The sequence below is a fragment of the Miscanthus floridulus genome, chromosome 5 (assembly GCF_019320115.1).
Source record: "Miscanthus floridulus cultivar M001 chromosome 5, ASM1932011v1, whole genome shotgun sequence".
Lineage (NCBI taxonomy): Eukaryota > Viridiplantae > Streptophyta > Magnoliopsida > Poales > Poaceae > Miscanthus > Miscanthus floridulus.
The window spans coordinates 1,614,287-1,638,063 of NC_089584.1; the positions used below are offsets into that span (position 1 = coordinate 1,614,287).

At 44.4% G+C, this 23,777-nt stretch overlaps 3 protein-coding genes across 4 annotated transcripts; 1 reads left to right on the forward strand and 2 right to left on the reverse strand.

Annotated features, from left to right (window-relative positions):
- Window positions 1-2,537: 2,537 nt before the first annotated feature.
- Window positions 2,538-7,377, reverse strand: LOC136553257 (uncharacterized). The gene is made up of 3 exons (XM_066544640.1): window positions 6,917-7,377; window positions 6,276-6,337; window positions 2,538-2,936 (listed from the first exon to the last, which is right to left on the reverse strand). Exons 1-3 carry the CDS (start codon window positions 7,155-7,157, stop codon window positions 2,928-2,930), a joined length of 312 nt encoding a protein of 103 aa, XP_066400737.1. The 5' UTR covers window positions 7,158-7,377; the 3' UTR covers window positions 2,538-2,927.
- Window positions 7,378-7,564: 187 nt separating this feature from the next.
- On the forward strand, window positions 7,565-9,744 carry LOC136553256 (4-coumarate--CoA ligase-like 9). Its single transcript, XM_066544639.1, has 2 exons — window positions 7,565-9,360; window positions 9,458-9,744. Exons 1-2 carry the CDS (start codon window positions 7,670-7,672, stop codon window positions 9,687-9,689), a joined length of 1,923 nt encoding a protein of 640 aa, XP_066400736.1. The 5' UTR covers window positions 7,565-7,669; the 3' UTR covers window positions 9,690-9,744.
- A 10,687-nt stretch (window positions 9,745-20,431) lies between these two features.
- On the reverse strand, window positions 20,432-22,420 carry LOC136451301 (uncharacterized). 2 transcript variants are annotated; one of them, XM_066452007.1, is made up of 3 exons: window positions 22,066-22,420; window positions 21,260-21,490; window positions 20,432-20,905 (listed from the first exon to the last, which is right to left on the reverse strand). In XM_066452007.1, exons 1-3 carry the CDS (start codon window positions 22,341-22,343, stop codon window positions 20,896-20,898), a joined length of 519 nt encoding a protein of 172 aa, XP_066308104.1. In that variant the 5' UTR covers window positions 22,344-22,420; the 3' UTR covers window positions 20,432-20,895. The 2 variants fall into 2 exon arrangements, with proteins under 2 accessions (XP_066308104.1, XP_066308105.1); XM_066452008.1 differs by having other exon boundaries at window positions 21,217-21,490.
- Between the last annotated feature and the right edge of the window lie 1,357 nt (window positions 22,421-23,777).

Consider the following 23,777-nt stretch of genomic DNA (forward strand, 5'->3'; position numbering starts at 1 on the left):
AAAAGTGGCCAAAATACATGCATAGTGAGGACTGCCTAGTGCAGATGTTCACCGAGGGAATAGATGGAGGTCGTCGTTTCTTTAAATGCCCACGAGCATGGGTAATTGCTATTACTATTTGTTTCTTCAATATGTTCATCTTCTATACAACTTACATGACATACTTATTGCAGTCTTCCTTGGCCGAAGAAAACTATGGGTTCACTAGATTGGTCGATCCTCGACCTATTTATCCGCATGCGGAGTACATCTACTACCTGTAGGACCGTATCTTCGATCTAGAAAGGGAAGTTAGCAGCGGTTACAAAGACAACGAACAGGAAGACAACAACAATGATGCCAGTTCATAGGAGGCACTCTGCAATGATCCATATTGCACCTGCCCTAATCACAGAAACAAGGGTCCTCCGCCACCACCCCCGCCGCCACCACCACCAGCAATGGAAGGATACTGTGGAGAAGATACAACACAATTTACTATGTGGCCACACTACTAGGACAAACCAATCTTTTTAACGGGCCACATCCATATGTTTATTTTTTTGGTTTAATCACATAAGGCATGTTAGGGTTAGTCGAAGGAAATATGTACCCTTGTTTGGCACATGTTCTCACATGTCATTTCATGTACTTGTTGTTTACTTCAATTACCTAAGGCATGTTAGGTTTAGTCCAGAACCTCTATACCCTAGTTTGTTACGTTTTATCACATGCAATTTCATGTGTTGCGTGTGTTGAATTAGGTAACCCACTACTTCGTTACATTTTATTTGCACTACGTGAGCTCGTTTCACTACCTATGCAATATTAAACTCAATATTATGACAACAAATAATGAAACCAACAACACTATGAAAGATTCAATAATAGAGCACATTAATCAACATAACAATATTTGAAGTACATGATGACAAACTAAAAGTGCATTACATGACAACACAATGCAAAGTCCAAGATTAGACAACATTGTTCATGAATATACCATAGAACTAGCAAGTTATAAAGACTACTGAGTGCAACAAGGTCACTTTTCCTTCCTCTGGGCATCAGGATTCTCCTCCATCGTTACCTTCGCTCGGAGCGCATGCTCAAGCTTCCTCTCCCTCTCCTCCCTGTGCGAAGCAACACGCCTCCTTTTCTCTTCTTCCTTGTACTCCTTTTCTAGAGCCTCCTCTCTGTGTCTCTTCTCCATCATCTCCTTGTCCTCTGTCTCTCACCGTAATAGTTCTGCATCCACTCCTTGTCTTCCGACTTGATCTCAGTGTCGATCCACTGCTCAAAATCACAGAGCGGTGGAGGGGTCTGCAACAAATGCAATTGTTGCAAAACAAATAAATCATGCAAGACTTCATTTGACACAAAATAAATATTAAACAACATCAATTTCTCACCATTTTGTTAATGCGGCGCTGACGAAGTGTAGGCTCAAACGCAAAATTGGCACACATCCAATACCTCTGCCTACGTGTTCTCTTCATCGGACTTGACTATCTTGCAAGGATCGCCACAAAAGTATATGGGCACTGGAACACTACTAGACAGAGGCAATGGGTCGAAGCCATTTCCGGTCATCCGGCCATAACTACAATTGAACCAAATTTATTCTAAGAACCGAAAGCAATGAACATTAAACCCTAAACCTAGGGTTTTTATATTTGTTACACATAAATGAAAACATAATATAAAATGATGATAAGAGATTACCTTGGCCTACTAGCTTTACCACGCCTTGGCATCCTACCGTTACATAATACAAAAAATAAAAAATCACTTCAAGCATTAGGTAATAACGTATCTAGGGTTGCAAAATAGACGTAATATATATCAAATCAATGTGTATAAAATGATAAGGGGATAGAGGATACCTTGCTCGCGAAGATGTATGGATCAAATCCAAGTATCCAAGGTCAAATTCGTCGATTCAAGAGATTGGACGGGTTAGGGAGAGGAAGAAACCGAGAGGGAGGAGGAAAAAATGAGAGCAGCCTCGGCAAGGAAAACTTGGCCGTGGGTTTTGAATGCATGCTCGGCGCCATAATACATGGTGCCGAGGTCAGCGCTAAGATCTGTGGCGCCGAGCTCGGCGCCAAGATCTGTGGCGCCGAGCTTGGCGCCATGTATTCTGGCGCCGAGGTACCGGCCACGTTAACGCCACCTAGGATGCCCTGCTGTGCACGTCCAGGCACCTCGGAGCTAAGATTTGTGGCGCCGAGACGTGTTACCTCGGCACCATGAGTCCTGACGCCGACCCCCAGGGTCCAAAGATGAGTTTACGTCTCCCAGAGGGCCAAACGTAAATTTTCTTCAAAAAATGACCAAATTGTAAAAAATTGGGGTTTGTGGAGGATGATAGGCCAGTGAAATTCTTCTGTTACTTTCATACAACTAGCTTAGTGGCCCTATGGATCTCAATTAATCTATGGGGTTATAATGTTTTTTAGCTTTTGCTTGTGGGTTTGTGAGGCTTTTTACTTCATGGTTGCCTTGTAAGTCCTTGTTGAGAGGACAAGTGATGTACATTTTTTTTCTTCCACAACGGTAAAACCGAATTTCATTACCAAGGCAGCGAAATTACAATAGTTACTGTTTTATGAGCCAAACTACCAAAATTACTACCCAGAGCGACGAATCCATGCCCATGATCACAGAGGGAACCTGAGCAAGGATATTCACTACCACTACTTAACCAGAATTAAGAAAGAAACGCCAGCAGAAGCGGCCCCACAAGTTTAAACGGGTTCCATACAAGGCATATAGCCCGAAGAGACGCAAAAGCTACGCCTAACGCGAACATGGCACTCAGCCAGTGAACGGGATCAACTGTTGCTCATTGGCGGAGCAAGACTGTCCATCCTGCTTGTGGAACGATAGAGCCGCCATCTTCACAGCATCTGCACCTTGTATCACCTGCTGCTTCAAGCCCTCCTTCAGCATACCTGCCCAGTATGTGAGAAAAGAACACATCATACAGACAATCTCAATAGGAGATTTGATTCTTTTGTTATCAAAGCAAATTGTATTTCTGATTCGCCAAATTGCCCAGCAAACAGCAGATAATCCCACAGCATGCATTTGGGATCCCTGAGGAAGGATGTTACGAATCCAAACCCAGTATCCATACTCCCAGGCCTGCAATCCGACCCAAGAGAATAGGCCAACAAGCTCCATATGTATTTAGCCGTCAGACATCCAAAGAAAAGATGATTTCCAGTTTTTATTTCTGAACAAAAGGCACACTTTTTGTTTCCTTTCCATTTCCTTTTACACAGATTGTCTTTAGTTAGAATAGCATCCTGTGACACCAACCACATGAAGATTTTAATTTTCAAGGGCATTTTAGCTTTCCAGATTCTCTTGAAATTGTGACCATATCCATATTTGCAAAGAAGTTTATAAGTTGATTTAACAGAGAACACTCCAGATTTTTCCAAGTCCCATTTAGCTCTATCTTTTTCCTCATTTGTACCACAGCTAATCAAAATATCATGTAAACGTCTCAGCTGATTTTGCAAATCTTCATGCAACCATCTTCTAAAAGTAAGGTGCCACCTTTTCTGTTTCATAGTTTCAACAGTAGCCTCTTGTTCCTTATTAATAACATAAAGTTGTGGGAATTTGTCTGCCAAGGAGACCAATCCACACCAACGATCATGCCAAAAGCTGGTTGACTTTCCATTTCCCACAACCATGGACCTACCCTTCAAGTATATGTGTCTTACTCTCAACAGATCATTCCACACAGGGGAGTTTTTATTAGACTTCTTTAGCTGAACAATAATCCCTTTTCTCAAATACTTCTTCTTGACAATCTCCTGCCAAATTCCAGACCCATTCTCGATTTTCCACCACCATTTGCATAGAAGACTTATATTCATTTTTCTTAAATCTTTAACCCCTAAACCACCTTTCTCTTTTGGTTTGGTTATCTTGGTCCATTTGACCAAATGATATTTCTTCTTCAAATTCCCCCCCTGCCAGAAAAATCTTTTCCTAACTGAATCCATTTTACTTAAGGTTGACACAGGCAACCAGTACATGGACATTGCATAGATTGGCAGATTACTCAAACATGAATTAATCAAAACCAACCTACCACTCAAACTCAAGGAGCTACCTTTCCATCCATCAAGTCTTTTCAACAATTTTTCACAGATAGGCATCCAGTCAGCAACATGTAACCTGGATCCAGCCACAGGGACTCCAAGATACTTAATGGGCCAGTCCCCTATAGCACAGTTAAACATGTTTGAGTATTCAAGACTCTTATTATCATCTTGACTTACCATGATAACCTCACTTTAAGAAAAATTAATTTTTAAGCCAGACATGGCTTCATACAGGTAGAGGAGAAGCTTTAGATTTGAGGCTTGCTCCCTTTCATCCTGGAGACACAGAATTGTGTCATCAACATACTGCAAAATAGCCACTCCATCCTCGATATATTCTGGCACTGGGCCTTGAATCAACTTATTTTTCTGAGCCAAAGATATCATTTTAGCTAAAGTGTCAGCAGCAATATTGAAAAGGAAAGGAGACAAGGGATCTCCTTGTCTCACCCCCCTACCAGATTTAAAATAGCTTCCAGTGGTATTATTTACTTTAACACTGACAGTTCCAGAACTCATCACCATCTTAATCCATTCACACCACTTAGCACCAAACCCTCTCTGTCTGAGACATTCAAAGAGGAAGTCCCAGTTTAGCTTGTCATAAGCCTTTTCAAAATATAATTTTAGGACCAGCCCATCCTTCTTCTTGATTCTAGTATCATGCAAAATCTCATGTAAGGCCATAATACCATCCATAATGTTCCTATTTTTCAGAAAGCCAGACTGACTCTTATTAATGATTCTTCCCATGACTTTATCCAACCTAAGCATCAGAACTTTTGTGAATATTTTGTAAATGACATTGAGCAGGCAAATAGGCCTGTATTGTTTTATGCTATTAGCTTCTTTCACCTTAGTCAGGAGAGTGATAATACCATAGTTAAATCTGCCAATATCCAACTTAAGATTATAAAAATCTTGGAACAGAGCAACTAGGTCAGATTTGATAAAATCCCAACAATGTTGGTAGAACTCTATAGGAAAATGGTCAGGGCCTGGAGCGGTATTCCTCTCCATAGAAAAGACAGCCTCCTTAATTTCTTTTTCTGAAAAAGTTTTTTCAAGTTCATCATTCTCCTGATCAGTAACCAATTCTGCCTGATCCCAACAACCTTGATCCAAGGTGAAACCAGAGGGGGTAGAAGGACCAAAAAGGTCTTTATAAAATTGGGTAGCATGCTCCACCAGGGCAGCATCCCCTTCAATGACTTGGTCATTATGATTAAGAGAGAAGATAGTATTTTTCCTTTTTTTCCCATTTGCAATTCTATGAAAGAAGGCAGTATTACTATTGCCTTTCAAAAGCCACATGCTATTAGACCTCTTATGCCAATAACTTTCCTCTTCTTCAGTTAATCTAAGCATTTCAGCATGAATAAAAGATTTTCTGTTTAGCATATCAGCAGATAAAGACACCTCCTCTTCCTGTTTTTCTAGCTTCTCAAGTTCTTCAGACAAAATTCTTTTATACTTTCTAGCATGCCCTTTAATGTTTTTCCCCCATCCTTTGAGAAATTTTTTCACTCTATCCATTTTAATGCACCAAGCCTCAATGGCAGATTTGGCAGTTATTTTTTCTACTCCAAATGTCTCTAACTTTCTCACTGAATTCAGCATGTTGTAACCAGGAAGTTTCAAAACAGAAAGGTCTTGAACCAATTTCCTGAGTAAGGTCAGTTCTCACAATCAGAGGATTGTGGTCAGACATATATCTTGGGATCTTTCTTAAATTACAAAGGGGAAATTCATTTTCCCATGAGCTAGAAATTAGTACTCTATCAAGCTTTTCAAGAGTAGGGTCCTTTCTATTATTGGACCATGTAAATTTGCCACTAGCAAGGGTGAGCTCCCTGAGTTCATAAGAATTGATGATAAGATTGAAGACATAAGAGAAATTATTCTCAACAAATTTCTTATTTTTGTCAGAACTGAATCTTAGAATATTAAAGTCTCCACCCATGAGAATTGGATACTTAGCCTTAAAGCAGAAATTAGAAAGTTCAGAAAGGAAGCTTTCTTTAAATTCATCTTGAGCTGGTCCATAGATATTAGCTAAAGTCCAGTGTTTTCTAAGACTTTTATCAAAAACATTTGCAATTATCATAAATTCACCATTGTCAAAATTCTCAACCTCAAATCTATCATTCTTGATACCACTTAACATACCTCCAGATTTGCCACTTGAAGGAGTCCAATGCCAGCTGAACTCTTTAGTACTGTCAAGTTTCCTGAAAAAATTCTCAGAGTAAGATTTTTTCGTAGTCTCTTGAATTCCAATAAAATCAGCCTTATGGTCCCAAATTAATTCTCTAATATAAGTGCTAAGCCCCTTCTTAGCAACCCCTCTGCAATTCCAAATGATTCCTATCATTTGTAAACCTTTTTAATGGTGTTTCTGTCTCTGAGGTTAAATCTAGGGCTAACCTTAGATTCACCACCTTTAGAGTGCAGAGAATCATCAGCAGGTTGATTCTTGCTGGCTCTAGTTTTTCTCTTTTTCTTCTTGGATGGCCTACTTTTCATGATACTAGCAGGGAGGACCTGAGGTTCCTCCTCTGAATCATCAGTACCCCAATCAAGTATGTTATGCTCTTCTGAGGGAAGATCTTCATCTTCCAGATTACTTACAGATTCATTTGTTACACTAGTATTATCATTAAGCTTCATCCTAGCGTTTTCAAGATCTCTAAGGACATCTATTTTCTCAAAAGAAAGAGAATCAGAATGTATACCCATTTTAGATGCTAAAGGAGCAATATGGACATTAGTAAGAACTGCAAAGGAGTTCTGGTTTTCAGGAATTATACCTTCATTTTCCAGCCCAGTAGCCATACGGTCTTGGATTTGCTCTCCCATCTTGAAATGTGAAGTCCCATTGTCCCTTAACCTCTTGCTCTGTCTCACCTCTTTCCATTCAGGCCATCCATCCTGCTCCTTCCCAAGACTTTTCTCCCCTACTGGACCTTCTTTTTCAGCCTGCTTGTCCCAAATATTAGATTGAACTGCAAAGGAGTTCTGGTTTTCAGGACAAGTGATGTACATGTACATGCAAGGTAAAACATGCTGATCAAATTGCCAGTTGCTGATCTTGATTCTTGGTTGTTGATGCACTTTTCTGCTTGATGTAAAGGGGTTGTTTCATTTATAGCACAAGTAAATCGGAAGTAGCAGCTGGTTGTCGTTTTAGTTGCTTCTATTTCCATTGCAACATGGATGTCAGTATGTGTGCTCAATGAAGTTTGATTGAATTTTCATGAGTGGTGTGCAAAGTCTGTTGTTTGCTTGATATTACTTGCCTTTCTGTGTCTATCATGCAAACTTTGGAGGATGAATTGATGTTTCCTTCATTTGCAGCACGATTTTTTTTCATGTATTTTAATCAGCTATATTATCTGAACTCGATTGTGAACTATGATGAACCAGACACTACTTTCATATGTGTTAAATGGGAAATAGTGGGATGAATTTTTAAACCCCACAGCAATAGCAACGTTTGTGACTGTTGACTGGTTGAGGGTGTTGTAACAGCCCCCGAGCCAAGCCCTGTGAGCTCAAAGGACATGAGCATGACCCAGGCAAGCTCTGTGAGGTCAAAGGCCATAACCCAACCGAACCTCACCTGCACACCACTTGTCTTGACACCACGCAAGAATTGTGTCGTCGCCGTCAACATGCCTTCACCTTCCTTTCATCGCCACTCCCTGCCAATGCCAAGACCTCCGCTCGTCTCTTCAAATGCCAACGCCGCGCCCTTCCTCCTGCTCCCTACCAATAACAACCAGCAGCAGCAGCTCAGGAGGATGGGCGACGCTGCCATCGCCACCGGCGTGCATGGGGCTGAGGAGGAGCAGGAGCACATCTTCCGGAGCCGGTTCCCGCCCGTGGCCGTGCCGGACGACGTCACGGTGCCGGAGTTCGTGCTGGCGGGCGCCGAGGCCCACGCGGACAAGACGGCGCTGGTGGAGGCCGCGCCGGGGGGGCAGTCGTACACCTACGGCGAGTTGGCCCGGGACGTTGCGCGGTTCGCCAGGGCGCTGCGGTCCGTCGGCATTCGAAAGGGCCACGTCGTGGTGGTCGCGCTCCCGAACCTGGCGGTGTACCCCGTGGTGAGCCTCGGGATAATGTCCGCCGGCGCGGTCTTCTCCGGCGTGAACCCGCGCGCCGTCGCCGCCGAGATCAAGAAGCAGGTGGAGGACTCCGAGGCCAGGCTCGTGGTCGCCGACGCGGTGGCCTACGACAAGGTGAAGGACGCGGGCGTGCCGGTGATTGGCATCGGGGATGCGGCGCGGCTTCCCGGCGCGATAAGCTGGGACGGGCTCCTCGCCGCGGCGGACCGGACGGGCGCGCCGGCGGTGGCGCTGGACCCGGCGCAGCAGTCCGACCTGTGCGCGCTCCCCTACTCGTCGGGCACGACGGGGGTGTCCAAGGGCGTGATGCTGAGCCACCGGAACCTGGTGTCCAGCCTCTGCTCTTCCATGTTCGCCGTCGGGCCGGAGATGGTCGGGCAGGTGGTCACCCTGGGCCTGATGCCCTTCTTCCACATCTACGGCATCACCGGCATCTGCTGCGCCACGCTGCGGCACAAGGGCACGGTGGTGGTGATGGACCGCTTCGACCTCCGCGCCTTCCTGGGTGCGCTGCTGACGCACCGCGTCATGTTCGCGCCCGTTGTGCCGCCGGTCATGCTGGCCATGGTGAAGAGCCCCGTGGCCGACGAGTTCGACCTCTCTGGGCTCGCACTCAGGTCCGTCATGACGGCCGCCGCGCCGCTCGCGCCGGACCTCCTGGCGGCGTTCGAGCGCAAGTTCCCGGGCGTGCAGGTGGAGGAGGCGTACGGGCTCACGGAGCACAGCTGCATCACGCTGACGCACGCCGGCGGCGACGAGGAGGGGGGGCCGGTGCAGATCGCCAAGAAGAAGTCGGTCGGATTCATCCTGCCCAACCTGGAGGTGAAGTTCGTGGACCCCGACACGGGGCGGTCGCTGCCCAAGAACACGCCCGGGGAGATCTGCGTGCGGAGCCACGCCGTGATGCAGGGCTACTACAGGAGGAAGGAGGAGACGGAGCGCACCATCGACGCCGCGGGGTGGCTCCACACTGGCGACGTCGGGTACATCGACGACGACGGCGACGTGTTCATCGTCGACCGGATCAAGGAGCTCATCAAGTACAAGGGCTTCCAGGTGGCCCCTGCCGAGCTGGAGGCCATCCTCCTGTCTCACCCGTCCGTCGAGGACGCCGCCGTCTTCGGGTAAGCGAGCGACCAGACCGCAGTTCGCGAATCGTTTACGACAGCACGTACGCGGTACGCGCTAGATGAGAGAACTGAATTGACCGCTGCTGTGCAGGCTGCCGGACGAGGAAGCCGGCGAGGTCCCGGCGTCGTGCGTGGTGCGGCGTCGTGGCGCGCCGGAGAGCGAGGCGGACATGATGGCGTACGTGGCGGAGCGCGTGGCGTCGTACAAGAAGCTCCGGCTGCTGCGGTTCGTGGACGCCATCCCCAAGTCGGTGTCCGGCAAGATCCTGCGGAGGCAGCTCAGGGACGACTTCATCAAGAGGGCCAACACGGCAGCAGCCTAGTGCAAACAGTAGGGAAACTGTGACTGCTTGCTTATACAGGTATACCAGAGCTAGACAGTGCAAGATTTTGCATTCGTCGAACCAATAACTGTGTTCACATCACGTCCTGGAAGGCCCAGCGGCCCATCCGGAGGAGCTCCAGAAGACGCTACCGTAGTACAAGACTTTCTGGCCCACGGTGGGTGTGTAATGTAACGCTCGTAAGAGTGAGCCCGTAAGAGAGTGTTAAGGGGAGACCCCTTGAAGATAGTAAGGACTAAGCTATCTATTGAGAAATAGAATCTTCCCTTCTCCAAGCCAAGCAACCTGCCGGCTGGAGCGCCTCTGCCTTCTTCCCCAAATCTCCCTTCCTCTATTCTGATGCCCTACTGCCAGCAACAAGGTCGCTAACATCTGGTATCAAAGCCATCGTCCTTGACCCTACTTCTCGATCCACACCGTCCATGGATCAAAGAGCCTTGCACGACTACTATACCCGCCTACAACGATCCTAGGGAGCCATGGACCCCGAGCGCAAATCAGCCTTTGACATCTCGATGGCATCGACGATTGGTGGGAGAAGCGCCTCTCCGCGCTGAGGGGTACTGTGTTGTCCAAGCAGATACGCTACAGAATGCTGGGCCTAGCACTTTGAGGGGCGCGTCTCGGAGCTAGAGGAGCGGTCCAGCAACATCGAGCTAGTGCGCTTCTCCGAGTTCGGCAACGAGAGGGATAATCAGGTCGCTGTGCTCGAGGTTGCCGTGGTTACCTTTGACAACCGGAGGCTCGTCGTGCAAGGAGCCCTCAGCAACATTCGCTTAGAGGTGGGACAGCTCAATAAACACCGGGAGCGATTGGTGCTCGAGTCATCGAGTGCTGCTCCAGGTCTGATGCCGTCCCCGGAGTCAGTCGCCCTGCGCCCACCAGCTGGAGCTCCGATCGACTGGCCCAGTAGGCACTGTGACAAACTGATTACACGAGAGAAGGGCTATGGGTCTGTGACGACCATAGCCTTGAACCTGGCCCACACCCACAATTTCAGTCAATTCTGTTTGCAGGAATCGTCGATCCGCGCCCATCAATCCCTCCTTTAAGCCAAAAATTCTACACTCCACCTCCCCCAAAATTTTCCCACACCTAATTGTCATCCCATTTAGGCCAATTGCCCAAAATACACTTTCCCCAATTCGATGGAGACAACCCTCCTCTGGATTTCTCGAACTCAAACATATTTTGAGATGTGCAATCTCCAAATGTCCAGATTAGTTAGTGATGGTTTTTTGGGTCAAACTTTTGATAGTGGTAAACTCAGTTTCTCACATCTTTTAACTTTCCCCCTTTTTGCTGGTCTTTGAACATGTCGTTGCACTTTTTTGCGAAGGTGAAGGAATGAAGATTATGCCTCAGCCATCTGGCGGTTCGCAGGAATCCTTTGTGCCCTTCGGATAGGGTTGGTGGTTTCAAAAGCGTGCTGGACTCGGACTTACTATACTTTGACCCTGATAGAGATGTCGAGCTTGCGAAGGCTAGTTATCAATGACTTCCATGATTACGAGTGCAATGATATGCCTCTAGTGACTTGTACACCGAGAGTCAAACCATCTTTAGAGCAAGACTAATAATACAGCCGATTGCTGGCCGTATGAAAACTTACAGCCAATCTATCAACCCATTCATATAATAGTTAGCCGGCTTACGGCCTACTTATCTGTCTCACAGAACTTCTTGGTTTTTGTGCATAAGCTGGTTGTAAGCTTACAACCCGCTTCTCTTCTCTCTCGTCTCCTCTCCTCTCATCTCCTCCACGTCAGCATACAGCCTCCTTACTGCCCCTTATTATACTTGCTCTTAGTGTGTGGGTGGAATGGCTGACTACACCAATCCATTTGGACCACTTTTGGAAACCCCTGAGCATAATATTATGTTCATCTCTCGGCATGAGATTAACCTTTTATTCTCACGCCTAACAATTAGTTAACTTTATATCTTTGGGTATTTTGTCACCTAAATATGTAATCCATGGATATTTGAGCAGGAGATGGCAATGATCCGCATTGTCGCTTGGAGTATGGTTTGGTGGACCAAGGGAGCATAATGAGGTTCTTGTTCGAGTGATGTCTCCAATGGAGAACCATCCAATCAAGAAGGTCTTCCAAGTATTCGAAGAGGCAGAAGTCCGCGTAGGCGAGTCAAAGGTCACGGGTAGCAGCGACGGGATAGTGGTGCACTACATGGTCGATTGTCGATAGGAGAGTTGTAGGTGGAGAGAAGCAAGATGAGATTCTTCTGACTTTAGCAATGCAACAACAAAATGGGGGCTCGAGTTAAGCAGTCATTGTATGGTAGGTTTCTTTTAGGGGCTTTGTTTTGGTACCCCTAAATAACTGTCCACCATTGATTTGGATTATTATTAACACATTACTTCCAAGGAGGTAATATAAGAAATATATATTTATATCTATCTTAAGTTTGAGAAATAGAAAAATAAGGAAAATATCTATCAAACAAATTTAGCGTGCATGCACATGCATGTTGCAAGGATCTGTGCCTATTTCCCATCGTCTAGTATGTAAGTTGATGGATTATTTTTATGCATCATAATTTAGGCCTTGTTTGGAAAGCTGATTCTCCGTTGAATCCAGCAGGAGTTTCATCAAACAGTTTTTCAGAGAGAAGTAATTCTCTGCTGATTCTGTGAAGTGATTCTCTGAAATGAACTAAAAGGCTGGGAGCCGGAAAAAGTAACTTCTCCTGATTCCGTGAAGTGATTCTCCATCGCGATTTTGAGAGTTTATGTTAAAGAATAAAAGAGAATCACTTTCAGCCACAGAATCACTTCTCTCAGAGAATCAGTTTCCATAAAGAATCAGAGTCAGATGGAGTTCTATCAAACATGCCCTTATATCTCAAATTATGCTATGTGAACTTGATTTTTTTTAAATCTGACACCCTTCCTCAGACCCTGCACAGAGCGGAAGCTCTCTGCACTGGGCACGCCCTTTTAAACTCCTCCTATGTTGTCTCAACATAGCAGGTCCCAAGCCCTGGTAAAGGAGAAGGGTTGTGATAGGCGTGGCGAGCCAACGTTAAATCTAGCAATTCTAATGGAGATGAAACCCGAAAGAAAACCGTTGGGGCGTAACCCTCTTAGCGACGCGCCATATCGAAACCCGGGTATGGTGTTAAATGAGCAAGGGTCGGGTCGTCACCCCCGTGACGCGCCGTGCCATGATCTGAACACGGTGTCAAGTAAGCAAGGATCGGGTTGTCGCATCCATAGTGGCGCGCTATATCGGCACTCGGGTGTAGTGAAAAATGAGCAAGGGTCTTCGCATCTGAGTCAACGGGTGCGAAGGGTAAGGAAGCTAGTCAAACCAACTAGGATCCGTTTAGGTAGTTGGAATGTAGGATCGCTTACAAGTAAGTTAAGAGAATTAGTTGATACCACGACTAGAAGACGTGTAAATATATTATGCGTTCAAGAGACTAAATAGAAGGGTCAGAAGGCGAAGGAGGTGGACAATACAGGTTTCAAGCTTTGGTACACAGGGACAGTCGTAAATAAAAATGGAGTAGGAGTTTTAATTGATAAGAGCCTAAAGAATAGTGTGGTGGGAGTGAGAAGGCAAGGAGATAGGATTATCTTAGTCAAGCTTGTCATTGGTGATATGGTCTTGAACGTAATTAGTGTGTATGCCCCCCCCAAGTAGGCCTCGACGAGAGTGCTAAGAGACAGTTCTAGGAAGATTTAGATGGCCTGATTAGAGCTGTACCTAGTAGTGAGAAGCTTTTTATAGTAGAAGATCTTAATTATATAAGGAGATCTTAATGGGCATGTAGATACTATAAGCGCATGTTTTGAGGCAGTTCATGGAGGTTTTGGGTATGGTAGTAGGAATCAAGAGGGGGAGGAAGTTCTGGACTTCGTGGTAGCTTTTGACCTGATGATAGCCAACACTTTCTTTAGAAAGAGAGAATCTCATCAGTGACCTTCAGTAGCGGACAACACTCTAGTCAGATTAACTTTGTCCTCACAAGAAGAAAGGACAAACGATCATGCTTGGGGTGCAAGGTGATACTAGGGGAGTGTGTTGTTTCTCAACATAAGCTTTTGGTGAGCGACTTTCGTTTTCAGGTGCATGCCCGTAGGGATAAACAAGCTAAGATTGAAAGAACAAAGTGGTGGAAACTGAAAGGGGAGACGTCAAAGGTATTCAGGGAAAGGGTTATCAAAGAGAGCTCTTAGAAGGAAGAAGAGGACATAAACAACATATGGGAGAAGATGGCGACCAACATTCAAAAGGTGGCCTCAGAGGTGTGTGGAGTAACCAAAGGAAGTGAAGGCGAGGCTAAAGATACTTGGTGGTGGAACGAGAAAGTCCAAAGGGCTATTAAGGAGAAGAAAGAGTGTTATAGATGCTTGTACCATGATAGGAGTGTGAACAACATAGAGAAGTACAAGGTGGCAAAGAAGACTACAAAGCGAGCTGTAAGTGTGGCAAAGGGTAGAGCATACAAGGATCTTTACCAACGTTTGAGTACAAAGAAAGGAGAGAAGGACATTTATAGGATGGCTAGGGTTCGTGAGAGAAAGACAAGGGACTTCAACCAAGTTAAATGCATTAAGGATGAAAGGGAGCATCTCTTGGCGAAGGAGGATGAGATCCGACATCGATGGCAAGAGTATTTTGACAAATTGTTCAATGGTGAGAATACGGATACAACCTTTCAGTTGGATGACTCTTTTGATGACACCAATAGGCGCTTTGTGCGAAGAATCCAAGAATCTGAGGTTAGAGAGGCGTTGAAAAGGATGACAGGAGGTAAGGCGATGGGACCGGATGGTATCCCAATCGAGGTATGGAGATGCCTCGGGGACATAGCTATAGTATGGCTAACCAAGCTGTTCAACCATATTTTTCGATCAAACAAGATGCCTGATGAGTGGAGGAGAAGTATATTGGTACCGATATACAAGAATAAAGGAGATATTCAAAGTTGTACTAATTACCGAGGAATTAAGTTGATGAGCCATACTATGAAGCTATGGGAGAGAGTTATCAAGCATCGGTTGAGAGCAATAACACGGGTCTCTATGAACCAATTTGGTTTCATGCCCGGAAGGTCAACCATGGAAGCCATTTTCTTAATAAGACAAGTTATGGAGCGATATAGGGAGAAGAAGAAAGACCTACACATGGTTTTTATTGACTTGGAGACGGCTTATGATAAAATACCAAGGAATATTATGTGGTGGGCTTTGGACAAACATAAAGTCCCAACAAAGTACGTCGTGCTCATTAAGGACATGTACAACAATGTTGTGACTAGAGTTCGAACAAATGATGGAGACACGGATGACTTTCCGATTAGGATAGGACTACATCAAGGGTCAGCTTTGAGCCCTTATTTGTTTGCCTTAGTGATGGATGATGTCACAAGGGACATACAAGGGGATATCCCTTGGTGTATGCTTTTCGCGGACGATGTAGTGCTAGTTGATGAAAGCCGGACAGGAGTGAATCAGAAACTGGAGTTATGGCGAGAGACTTTGGAGTTCAAAGCTTTTAGACTTAGTAGAACTAAAACTAAGTATATGAGATGTGACTTTGGTACTACTACTCGGGAGGAGAAATATATTAGTTTGGAAGGTCAAGTAGTGCCTAGGAAGGATACCTTTCGATATTTAGGATCAATGCTATAGAGAGACGGGGATATTGATGAAGATGTTAGCCATAGAATCAAAGCAGGGTGGATGAAGTGGCGGCAAGCATCTGGTGTCCTATGTGACAAAAGGGTACCATAGAAGTTAAAAGACAAGTTTTATAGGACGGAGATTAGACCTGCTATATTGTATGGTGCAGAATGTTGGCCTACGAAAAGACGACATATTCAACAGATAAGTGTCGTGGAAATACGTATGTTGCGTTGGATTTGTGGTCATATAAGAAGGGATCGAGTTCGGAACGATGATATACGTGATAGATTAGGGGTAGCACCAATTAAAGAAAAGCTTGTCCAACACCGGTTGAGATGGTTTGGACATGTACAACGGAGACCTCCAGAGGCACCGGTGCATAGTGGAATCGTAAGTCAGGATAGTAACGTGAAGAGAGACAGAGGAAGACCGAAGTTGACTTGGATAGAGGCAATAAAAGGAGACTTGATGATGTAGACTAGGCCCGATCTTCTGATAGGTATGATAGCATCGATTGGTGGAGACTCGACGTTCACGATCTAGGCTTCGAACCAGGACTGATTCGGACCCCGCAACCGTTACACCACTGCTCCGTTGGTTATCAACCACGCGAACGCGATTGACCTCGCCGAGAAGGCTTTCCTGCAAGCGAATTGAGAACACAAGCAAGAACGGGATGAACGCAATTTGAAATTACAAATAAATATGAGGCTTATAAAAACAAGGAGTTCAAGTCTTTATTCGAAAGGACTAATCACTATAGGCAAACAAGATCAAGAACTGAGGCTCTGGTTCACAGCAAGCAGCCTTGGCGGCACAGTTGCAGCAAAATGACGTCTGTTTCACGAGGAAATCAAGAACTAAACAAAACCCAAACCCTAAGGAGAGCGACAACTGCTATTTATAGAGTCTTGGGCGTCACCCCCTGGCCCCTGGACGCGTCCCCTAATGGGCCTAAACACGATACACGGTCCAACGGACCAAAAGACGGTGTCGCAGCACCCTGACAGATTCTGGACCCTGACTTTTTTCGACGATTTCTGTTGACTCCGAAGGTCTTTTGATGTGAGACCACTTGGATTAGCTTTCTTATCAAATTAGTTTTCCAACCATATGTGGATCGTCGAAAACGGAGTCCAGATGCATCATGGGTGACCAGTTTAAGGCAGATTGGTCCTGAAGGCCGAGGCAGACTCGAACTTGAGTTGCTTTGGACCTCCACCTCGGGGACTCGAACCGAATTAGCCTCGGGCCTCCTTCTTGACTTGGACACCCTTACTGGTCTCCTACCCCTACATACCATGCTCCAAACATAGTCATATGCATAGGTGTCATGTCATCATCACTTGAAAGAATGGAATATACCCAAAGACTTAGCCTTAGATAGGAGTGCTTGGAAAACACTATTCATGTGCCTGAACCTTGATTCTTCTGCTGGGTTTTAACTCTAGCCTACCCTAACTTGTTTGGGACTTAAATGCTTTGTTGTTATTGTTGTTGTTGTTGACCTATTTAAGGCATGTTTGGAACGCAGGAATCAAAAACACGAGAATAGGAAAAAAACACAGGAATGGGGTGAGTGTGTAGTGGTAAAACAGAGGAAAGGAAAAACATGGGAAATAACTAGAAGAGGTGTTTGGAACGCAGGAATCCATAACACAGGAAAAACACGAAAAATAACTAGAAGGAGTGTGCTGTGTGAGTGAGCCAACGTCGTAGGAAAATTTCCCTTAGCTCTGAGCACATGTTTTATTTCCTTTGTTTTGTGAGCGATACAATCCTTTCCTCTGGAATGAACGGCATGTGTTCCCGCGTTCCAAACAGCATGTGACATCATCAAACTATAGGAATCAACTTCCTCCAAAATTCCTACGAAGATCCTCCGTTCCAAACGGGGCCTTAAGGTTGTAGGTCTCACATGAATTGTAATATTTTATTTTGGGATACGACATACATATTTGTGTAACATATGCATTCATAATTAAGCTATGAGTCTTTAATAATCTAACATAATTAATCATAGCAATATGTTTTACGTGTGACATCTAAGGCTTAACAGTTATCTTGTGTATGTATGCTTTATGTGTCAAGATAAGGACATATTCATGGTGTAACATGACCAATTATTGCAATTTTCTTAACGTGTGACATCTAGTGTGTCTAATGTGACCAATTTTTTTAAGAATGTGTAATACATTCACGTGTGGCATATATCCATACATGTGTGTTGGACGTTGGACTAAAATCAATTTTAATTGTTTTCTATCTTTAAAAAAGATATTCAGGTATGTTTCCTTACTGGTCAATGGTGAGACTAAGGAAGGATGCCTCGGCAGATAAAAGAAGGATGTCCGATGAGATTTCTAGCCTTTTTTCTTTTCTTTTCTTTTTTAAATGATTTAGTTATTTATTAATTGCTTATTTTTTGTATGGATTTTAAGAATGAAGGGCTAAGATTTGTTTGACATCTTACCTCTTACGAGGTAAAGGATGTACCGTAGCAGGACCCTTCTTTTAGTTGGTCCGGCCCTGTAGTTTTGATGTTTTGTTTGGGATGGATGGATGCTGTGTTTCTAGTGTAAGCTTGATGCATCAGACCAATAAACAACAATACATGTTTTTTTTCTTCTTTTCATGCGTGATTTGAAAATTAAATTTATAGCAATTTTCTTTTCCTTTTCCTGTTAGGGAATTATGATGATGATAGTTAGTTTGTTTCAGAGAAGCGATGGTGTAGTTTGTTGGAGGGCAGAAGAATGTAATAAACATGAGATGATTATAGGCCTATAGCAGTGAAAAAGGAAAGAAGAGAAGTACCAAGAATAAAACGCATGGCCTTATACCATCTTTTTTTTTAGAAAAAAACGAACTCGCATCCTCCGAGATGATGATGATGACGACGACGACAAATGAAATAAGCAAATTACATATGCATAACTAACAAGCTGAGCTGAGCTCATCAGCGTTCGTTGCTAGAGTCGAAGAAGACAGACAAAGTTGCCCGTCCAATGGAAATGAGAACAACCACGCAAAGGTGTGGGATTGGACTTGGGGTGGTGGCTCCGTTAGGTTCCAGATCCAGTAGCTAGGCCCATCCATCCCGGTTCCCCATCCAGCACAGCACCACACCGCATCTCCTGCCGCCTCCAACACCAAGGCTGACGCATCCCGCATTCCCGGCTTCCTCCTCCTACGCCGGCACCGCCCCGCGCCTCTCTCGAGCTCAAACCCATCCTGCTTCCTCTTTCCACACCGCACCTCCGCTCCCAGCTTGACAGTGACGCTTGCGAATCCGTGCAAAGTATATCCTCCGTGCATGGAAGAATACAATTCTCATATTTTTAGTAACAAAATGCTTTCAAGCTTGGCCAAATTTATATAAAAAATACTAACATTTATGATACAAAATAAATATTATTAGATTTGTTATGAAATTTACTTTCGTAATAGATTGATTTGGAGACAAAATATAAATATTATTCATTGTAAACTTGGTTAAACTTTGACAACTTTATCAGTTCCACTCAGACGCTCCGCGGAAATTGATGACGTCGTCTGTCCTTTGCTGCGCCGAGACTACGCATTTGGGCTGTCTCTCTAACTCGAGAAGCCCCGTCACGCCGCCTCCGTCCACTACAATAAGAGTCTTATCCGCCACCCACGCCAAGCCTAAGCCCGACGCTGACGCCACACGAACTACCTTCCACTCCCTAACTTGGAGTGCAACATCAATAAAGTGGAGATCTATTCTCACATTCATCGCCTCCACGCTTGGCGCTACCTTCGGTGCATATCACGTCCCAAGAACCAACTTCCTCTTCATTCCCACGTAGACTTCTGCAGTGATTTACACTAACATTAACTTCCTCCTCATTTCCACGGAGTAACTCTTTTTTTTTTTTTTTTTTTGCCTTCCACAATGCTTTCCACCAACAGTAACTACAAAGAACTTCACTACTGCGACCTCGACTACTGCATACATGAATGTGCTGATACCCTAAGTTGAGCCTTATTAAGGCAATGTTGAGCTTTCCAAAAGAAAGCCTCTCTATGTTTCAATATAGGATATAATGTCTAATCCGACCTCCTAAAATTCTCCTCTATCTTTAAGTTTGAATAAGATATAATCTCTAACCCGACTTGTAAAACATCTTTATTAACCACCCCTTGTCATCAGTGTTGACAATAATCTTCTCAAGTCCAATATATGATCTTCGAACATATACCACTTCTATGTGACCCTATATACCCATTGTACTACAACTAAAATGAGACATTCACACCAACGCCACACCAACACCAATGAGAGATTGACTTTCTACGCGAGAAAACTCAAGCTTTATTCTCTTTTATGCACTTGGGACAACAATGACACACATTTTTGCCTACCTATGTCATCCTTCAAATGGTTTCTACTTTTTGCCTCTTCGAGGTGGAGTGCTCCCCAATATATAGAGGTGGAGTACTCCCCTATATATTGTGTAATTATATAAACACAATCGTTGGATTGGTGCCAAGTGGCAACAACCAAAATCATCATATACAAAATATATTTGTTGTAGAACATTATTTATGCTTGCTTATCTAAACCCTAGATATTTTTCCACCATACAAAAACATCTAGCTGTAGAACCTTCTAAACTTCACCATGAACACAACTCCACCCACACTCAGTACTCCTTCTAAACTTCACCATGAAACTCCAACCACACTCGGCACTCCTAGGACTTCTACAAGCTCCAGCATGGGGACATGCCGGTTCCCAAGGAGTGGAGGATGTCACACCACATCTTGGAAGGCCTAGCAGACGAAGACGCTACCACAGTACAAGGCTTTCCGGCCCAAGGTGGGTGTATAATGCTTGTAAGAGTAAGCCCGCGAGAGAGTGTTAAAGGGGACACCTCTGAAGATTGTAAGGACTGAGCTATCAAATGAGAAATACAATCCTCCAAGCCAGGCAACCTGTCGGCTAGAGCGCCTCTGCCTTCTTCCTCAGTTCTCCCTTCCTCTGTTCCGATTCCCTACCGCCGGTGACCAGGTTGCTAACACTGTGAAGCTATACTAATTTCTAGGATGCTCAATTATGCACGTTTATATTGTGTTATGGACGAGAATACATGGGTTGATTAGCACAGACCTCACCTAGTTCTACTTGAAGACAATAATATAGGTCCACAGTCAGATGTTCCAAGCTACTATTACAATTGGAATCGAAATCGTACGTGATCGCCAGGAGCCTAGGAGGACAACACTGCACCCTACATTCTTGTTGTTTCTGCAACCAGCCCCAACTAGTGCACATATATTGGCATTGTGGACCAAAACTGTTGTTTCTGAATAACTTGAGCTTCCCCAATTCCACACCGGTAAACTTTCCCAGATTGCATCTTGGATAGATTCTAAATTTCTGGTAAGAAACATTATCTACTGCTGATGCAGGCAGTGACAGCCGAATCTCATTGGTCACCCTGCCTGAATAACACAACAAACTTCCTGGCATTGTCAACACTGCAGTTCCTTGGGCTGGGATTACTTGTCGCTGCAAGTTGAAAGTTGAAGTCAGATAGACAGTAACATTAGTATGCAGCATACTACACCAGTCACCAGGCACAAAGTCATTGCCACTCCATGCATGGGTTTGCGAAACATTCAACGGCTCTACATACTAGTGGTAGCAATAATACAATTAGTGAAGTGAAGAATCGTGAAATGACAACCTGTAATTGTGATACTACGCATGTATGTACACGCGCAAAAGAAAACGGGAACTCATCGAAATGGCTCGGACATTGGTCATCTATAAAAGAAATGCATCCAGAAATATTCACCTGATGAACAGAAACTACCTACCGCGGTAAACATAGCAGCAGCAGCAGCAGCAGCTGCTGCTTACCTCTTCTTTTGGGCGGGAGTGGGTTTCTTCTTTCCCCTGCCGGATGCAACGTCGTCCATGCTTTGGCCCTGGCGCCGGTAGCGGCCGCCGGACGCGACGAAGCCAGGGCACGGCCGGTACGCCTTGATGGGCCACCAGCCGAAGCCTGGGACGGCGGCTATGCCACCCTGGATCCGCCCTTCGCCATTGCAGCCCCTCTCAACCTCTTCCCTGCCGCAGCCCTTGCAGCCCCTGTGTTGTGTGTGCATCAACGCACAACAAGATTATAGAGTATTATATCCAGCAGAAGCATGAATGCAGCACTACAGTCAGATATAGCTGATTCCTGATCGGAACCAAACTAAACCGTCTTTTAATTTTGAGACATGGTTCGGCTGTGCTAGTAACATGCTCCTCCTTTATTGATTGATAAAGAAATATATATAAACAAAATGGTACTAAATGAGGTTGTCTTTTAGAGAGAGAAAAGAGAGGTTTTGTTAGGGACCACTATATAAAGTATAAACAGAGGTAAAAAAAACTAAAATGAGGACATGTTTCGAACCATTAATCCAATGTTGTAAATGGTGGGGGAAATGACTAATGAGCAGTGGTCTATGCAAGACCAAAAAAAAAAGGTCCCACCGAGAATTGATCTCGGGTTACTGGATTAATGTCCTAACCGCTAGACCATGGAACCACTTTGTGCGTGTCTGGGAAATAAAAATTATATAGACATCTTGAATGTTGCATATTCACTGAACATAGGAGACAGACAGAAGACGCCGATGAAGTGCTAGGAAATTGAAGACGAACAGGTAGGTTACCTGAAGTTGGGGTCATCCTTGTAGCTATAGATTTCAGGCTCAGGAGATCCTTCCTCTGACGAAGGATCGGAGGCTGCCCCCTCCTGCTCCTTGGTCACCACAGAAGAAGTGGTGCCAGAAGCACCGCAGAGAAGAAGGTTTCCTCTCCCTGGACCTAGCACGGCATGCTTCTTGTATGCTGGAGGGCATGCAGAGGAAGAATGGTTGCTTGGGAGTGAGAGCAGGGGGCTGTGGAGTCGATGGGGAGGGAGCTGCAGCCAGACGGAGGCTTCTGCCATTGCTCCTAGGTCCGCTTCCCCTCCGTGGACGGTGAGTTGTCAGACAAAGAAATTGGGGCTGGCAATGGCAGGCCGGGCGAGGGGAGTAAAATTGAAGAGATTGCCTCGCTTGGGAGGTGTGGAACCATTGGATGGGATATCAGCCACGTGGCACGCCCACTCTGTGGTGGGATAATGCATGGTGGATCTTGCTTCTCGGATTTCCTTGTTTTTTTTTTTACTGGGTAGCATGACCGTGCATTACTACGGGATAGCTAATAATTTATACTAAAAATACATGGATCGTACGATAAGATAATAATATTGTAAAAATTAAATATCAACGTTAAAGTTACAGTTAATCCAAAAAGCAAAGTTTGTGAAATTAACAGTCACATAGAGCGTGGCGTCACATGCTTACAAACTCTACTTTATAGACATTTTTGTGATGCGCCTAAAATAATATTTTATATCGGCAGAAAGAAATTTCCGATATTCATTTCTTTCTTTCGTACGCCAATAAATCCACGAATAAGTTCGGCCGTATCTCCATATCATCCTATACACAGGCTCGAGTATATATGTCAATATTAGTGCCTGTCGCATGGGTAATACTGCGTCTCTTCAAAAATCTTCCACAAAAACTTAAAACAAAGTGTTATACTCATCGTATAAATATGTGTGGCTTTTGGTCTATTCCACGTAGACGTATACTGTAGAATAAGATATCCACTTAAGTGTCTGTGGCAAGATTCACGATCAACGATATATAGAAATAGTTAAATCGTATGTATTATTATTGCAAGCCATAGTGACTCTGAGTTAGTTACCCATCTATGTCCTCTGCAATGTTTTCTTCCTGTCTGAATTTCCATTTGAAGACATCCTCATTCCATCCAGGAATATGTACATTCACTGCGTCCGTGTACTGCAAGGTAAATCCAAGAGTGTACCCGACATACATCAGCGCTAGCGTGTCTTTACACCAGTCTTCAATAGGTCTAGGAATCAATCATGATAAGCATCTTCTCCTTCTAATCGAAAACATAAAGCATATACTTTCGAACGTGCAGCCATGGCAAAAGAAACTGCAAACAAGATAGCGTTTAGAATAGTATATAGGAAACAAGTAATAAAAGCAGGAGCAAGCGACTTACGTATCTGCATTGTGCTAAGCTATATTTCATATCCTCACATACACCAATCGCAGCAGACATTTCTTTCTTAGTGTATTTTTACGGTATTCTGGCATTTTTGTTAAAGCACACATTTTCTGGAAGAGAAGGATATCGAAAGTCAGGATTAGTATAACTAGCCTACTTTATACAATTAGGAGAACAAGAAATAAGACAATATAATATAGCACGATAAGAATTTTAAAAATATGCTTACACAGAATCTCAGGTCCATGTGATGCTTCGTAATACTATTGTATTTTTCATTATATTGTACTCT

What these genes read in the sequence shown, in the direction of transcription:
- LOC136553257 (XM_066544640.1), bottom strand. Translation starts at nt 7,157, where the DNA reads ATGTACATGTACATCACTTGTCCTGAAAACCAGAACTCCTTTGCAGTT. An exon ending in TACTGGGCTGGAAAATGAAG is followed by an intron (nt 6,338 to 6,916) that starts GTATAATTCCTG and finishes GAATTTTTTCAG; the next exon opens with GAAACTTGACAGTACTAAAG.
- LOC136553256 (XM_066544639.1), top strand. Translation starts at nt 7,670, where the DNA reads ATGAGCATGACCCAGGCAAGCTCTGTGAGGTCAAAGGCCATAACCCAA. An exon ending in GAGGACGCCGCCGTCTTCGG is followed by an intron (nt 9,361 to 9,457) that starts GTAAGCGAGCGA and finishes GCTGCTGTGCAG; the next exon opens with GCTGCCGGACGAGGAAGCCG.
- LOC136451301 (XM_066452007.1), bottom strand. Translation starts at nt 22,343, where the DNA reads ATGGCAGAAGCCTCCGTCTGGCTGCAGCTCCCTCCCCATCGACTCCAC. An exon ending in AAGGATGACCCCAACTTCAG is followed by an intron (nt 21,491 to 22,065) that starts GTAACCTACCTG and finishes CACACAACACAG; the next exon opens with GGGCTGCAAGGGCTGCGGCA.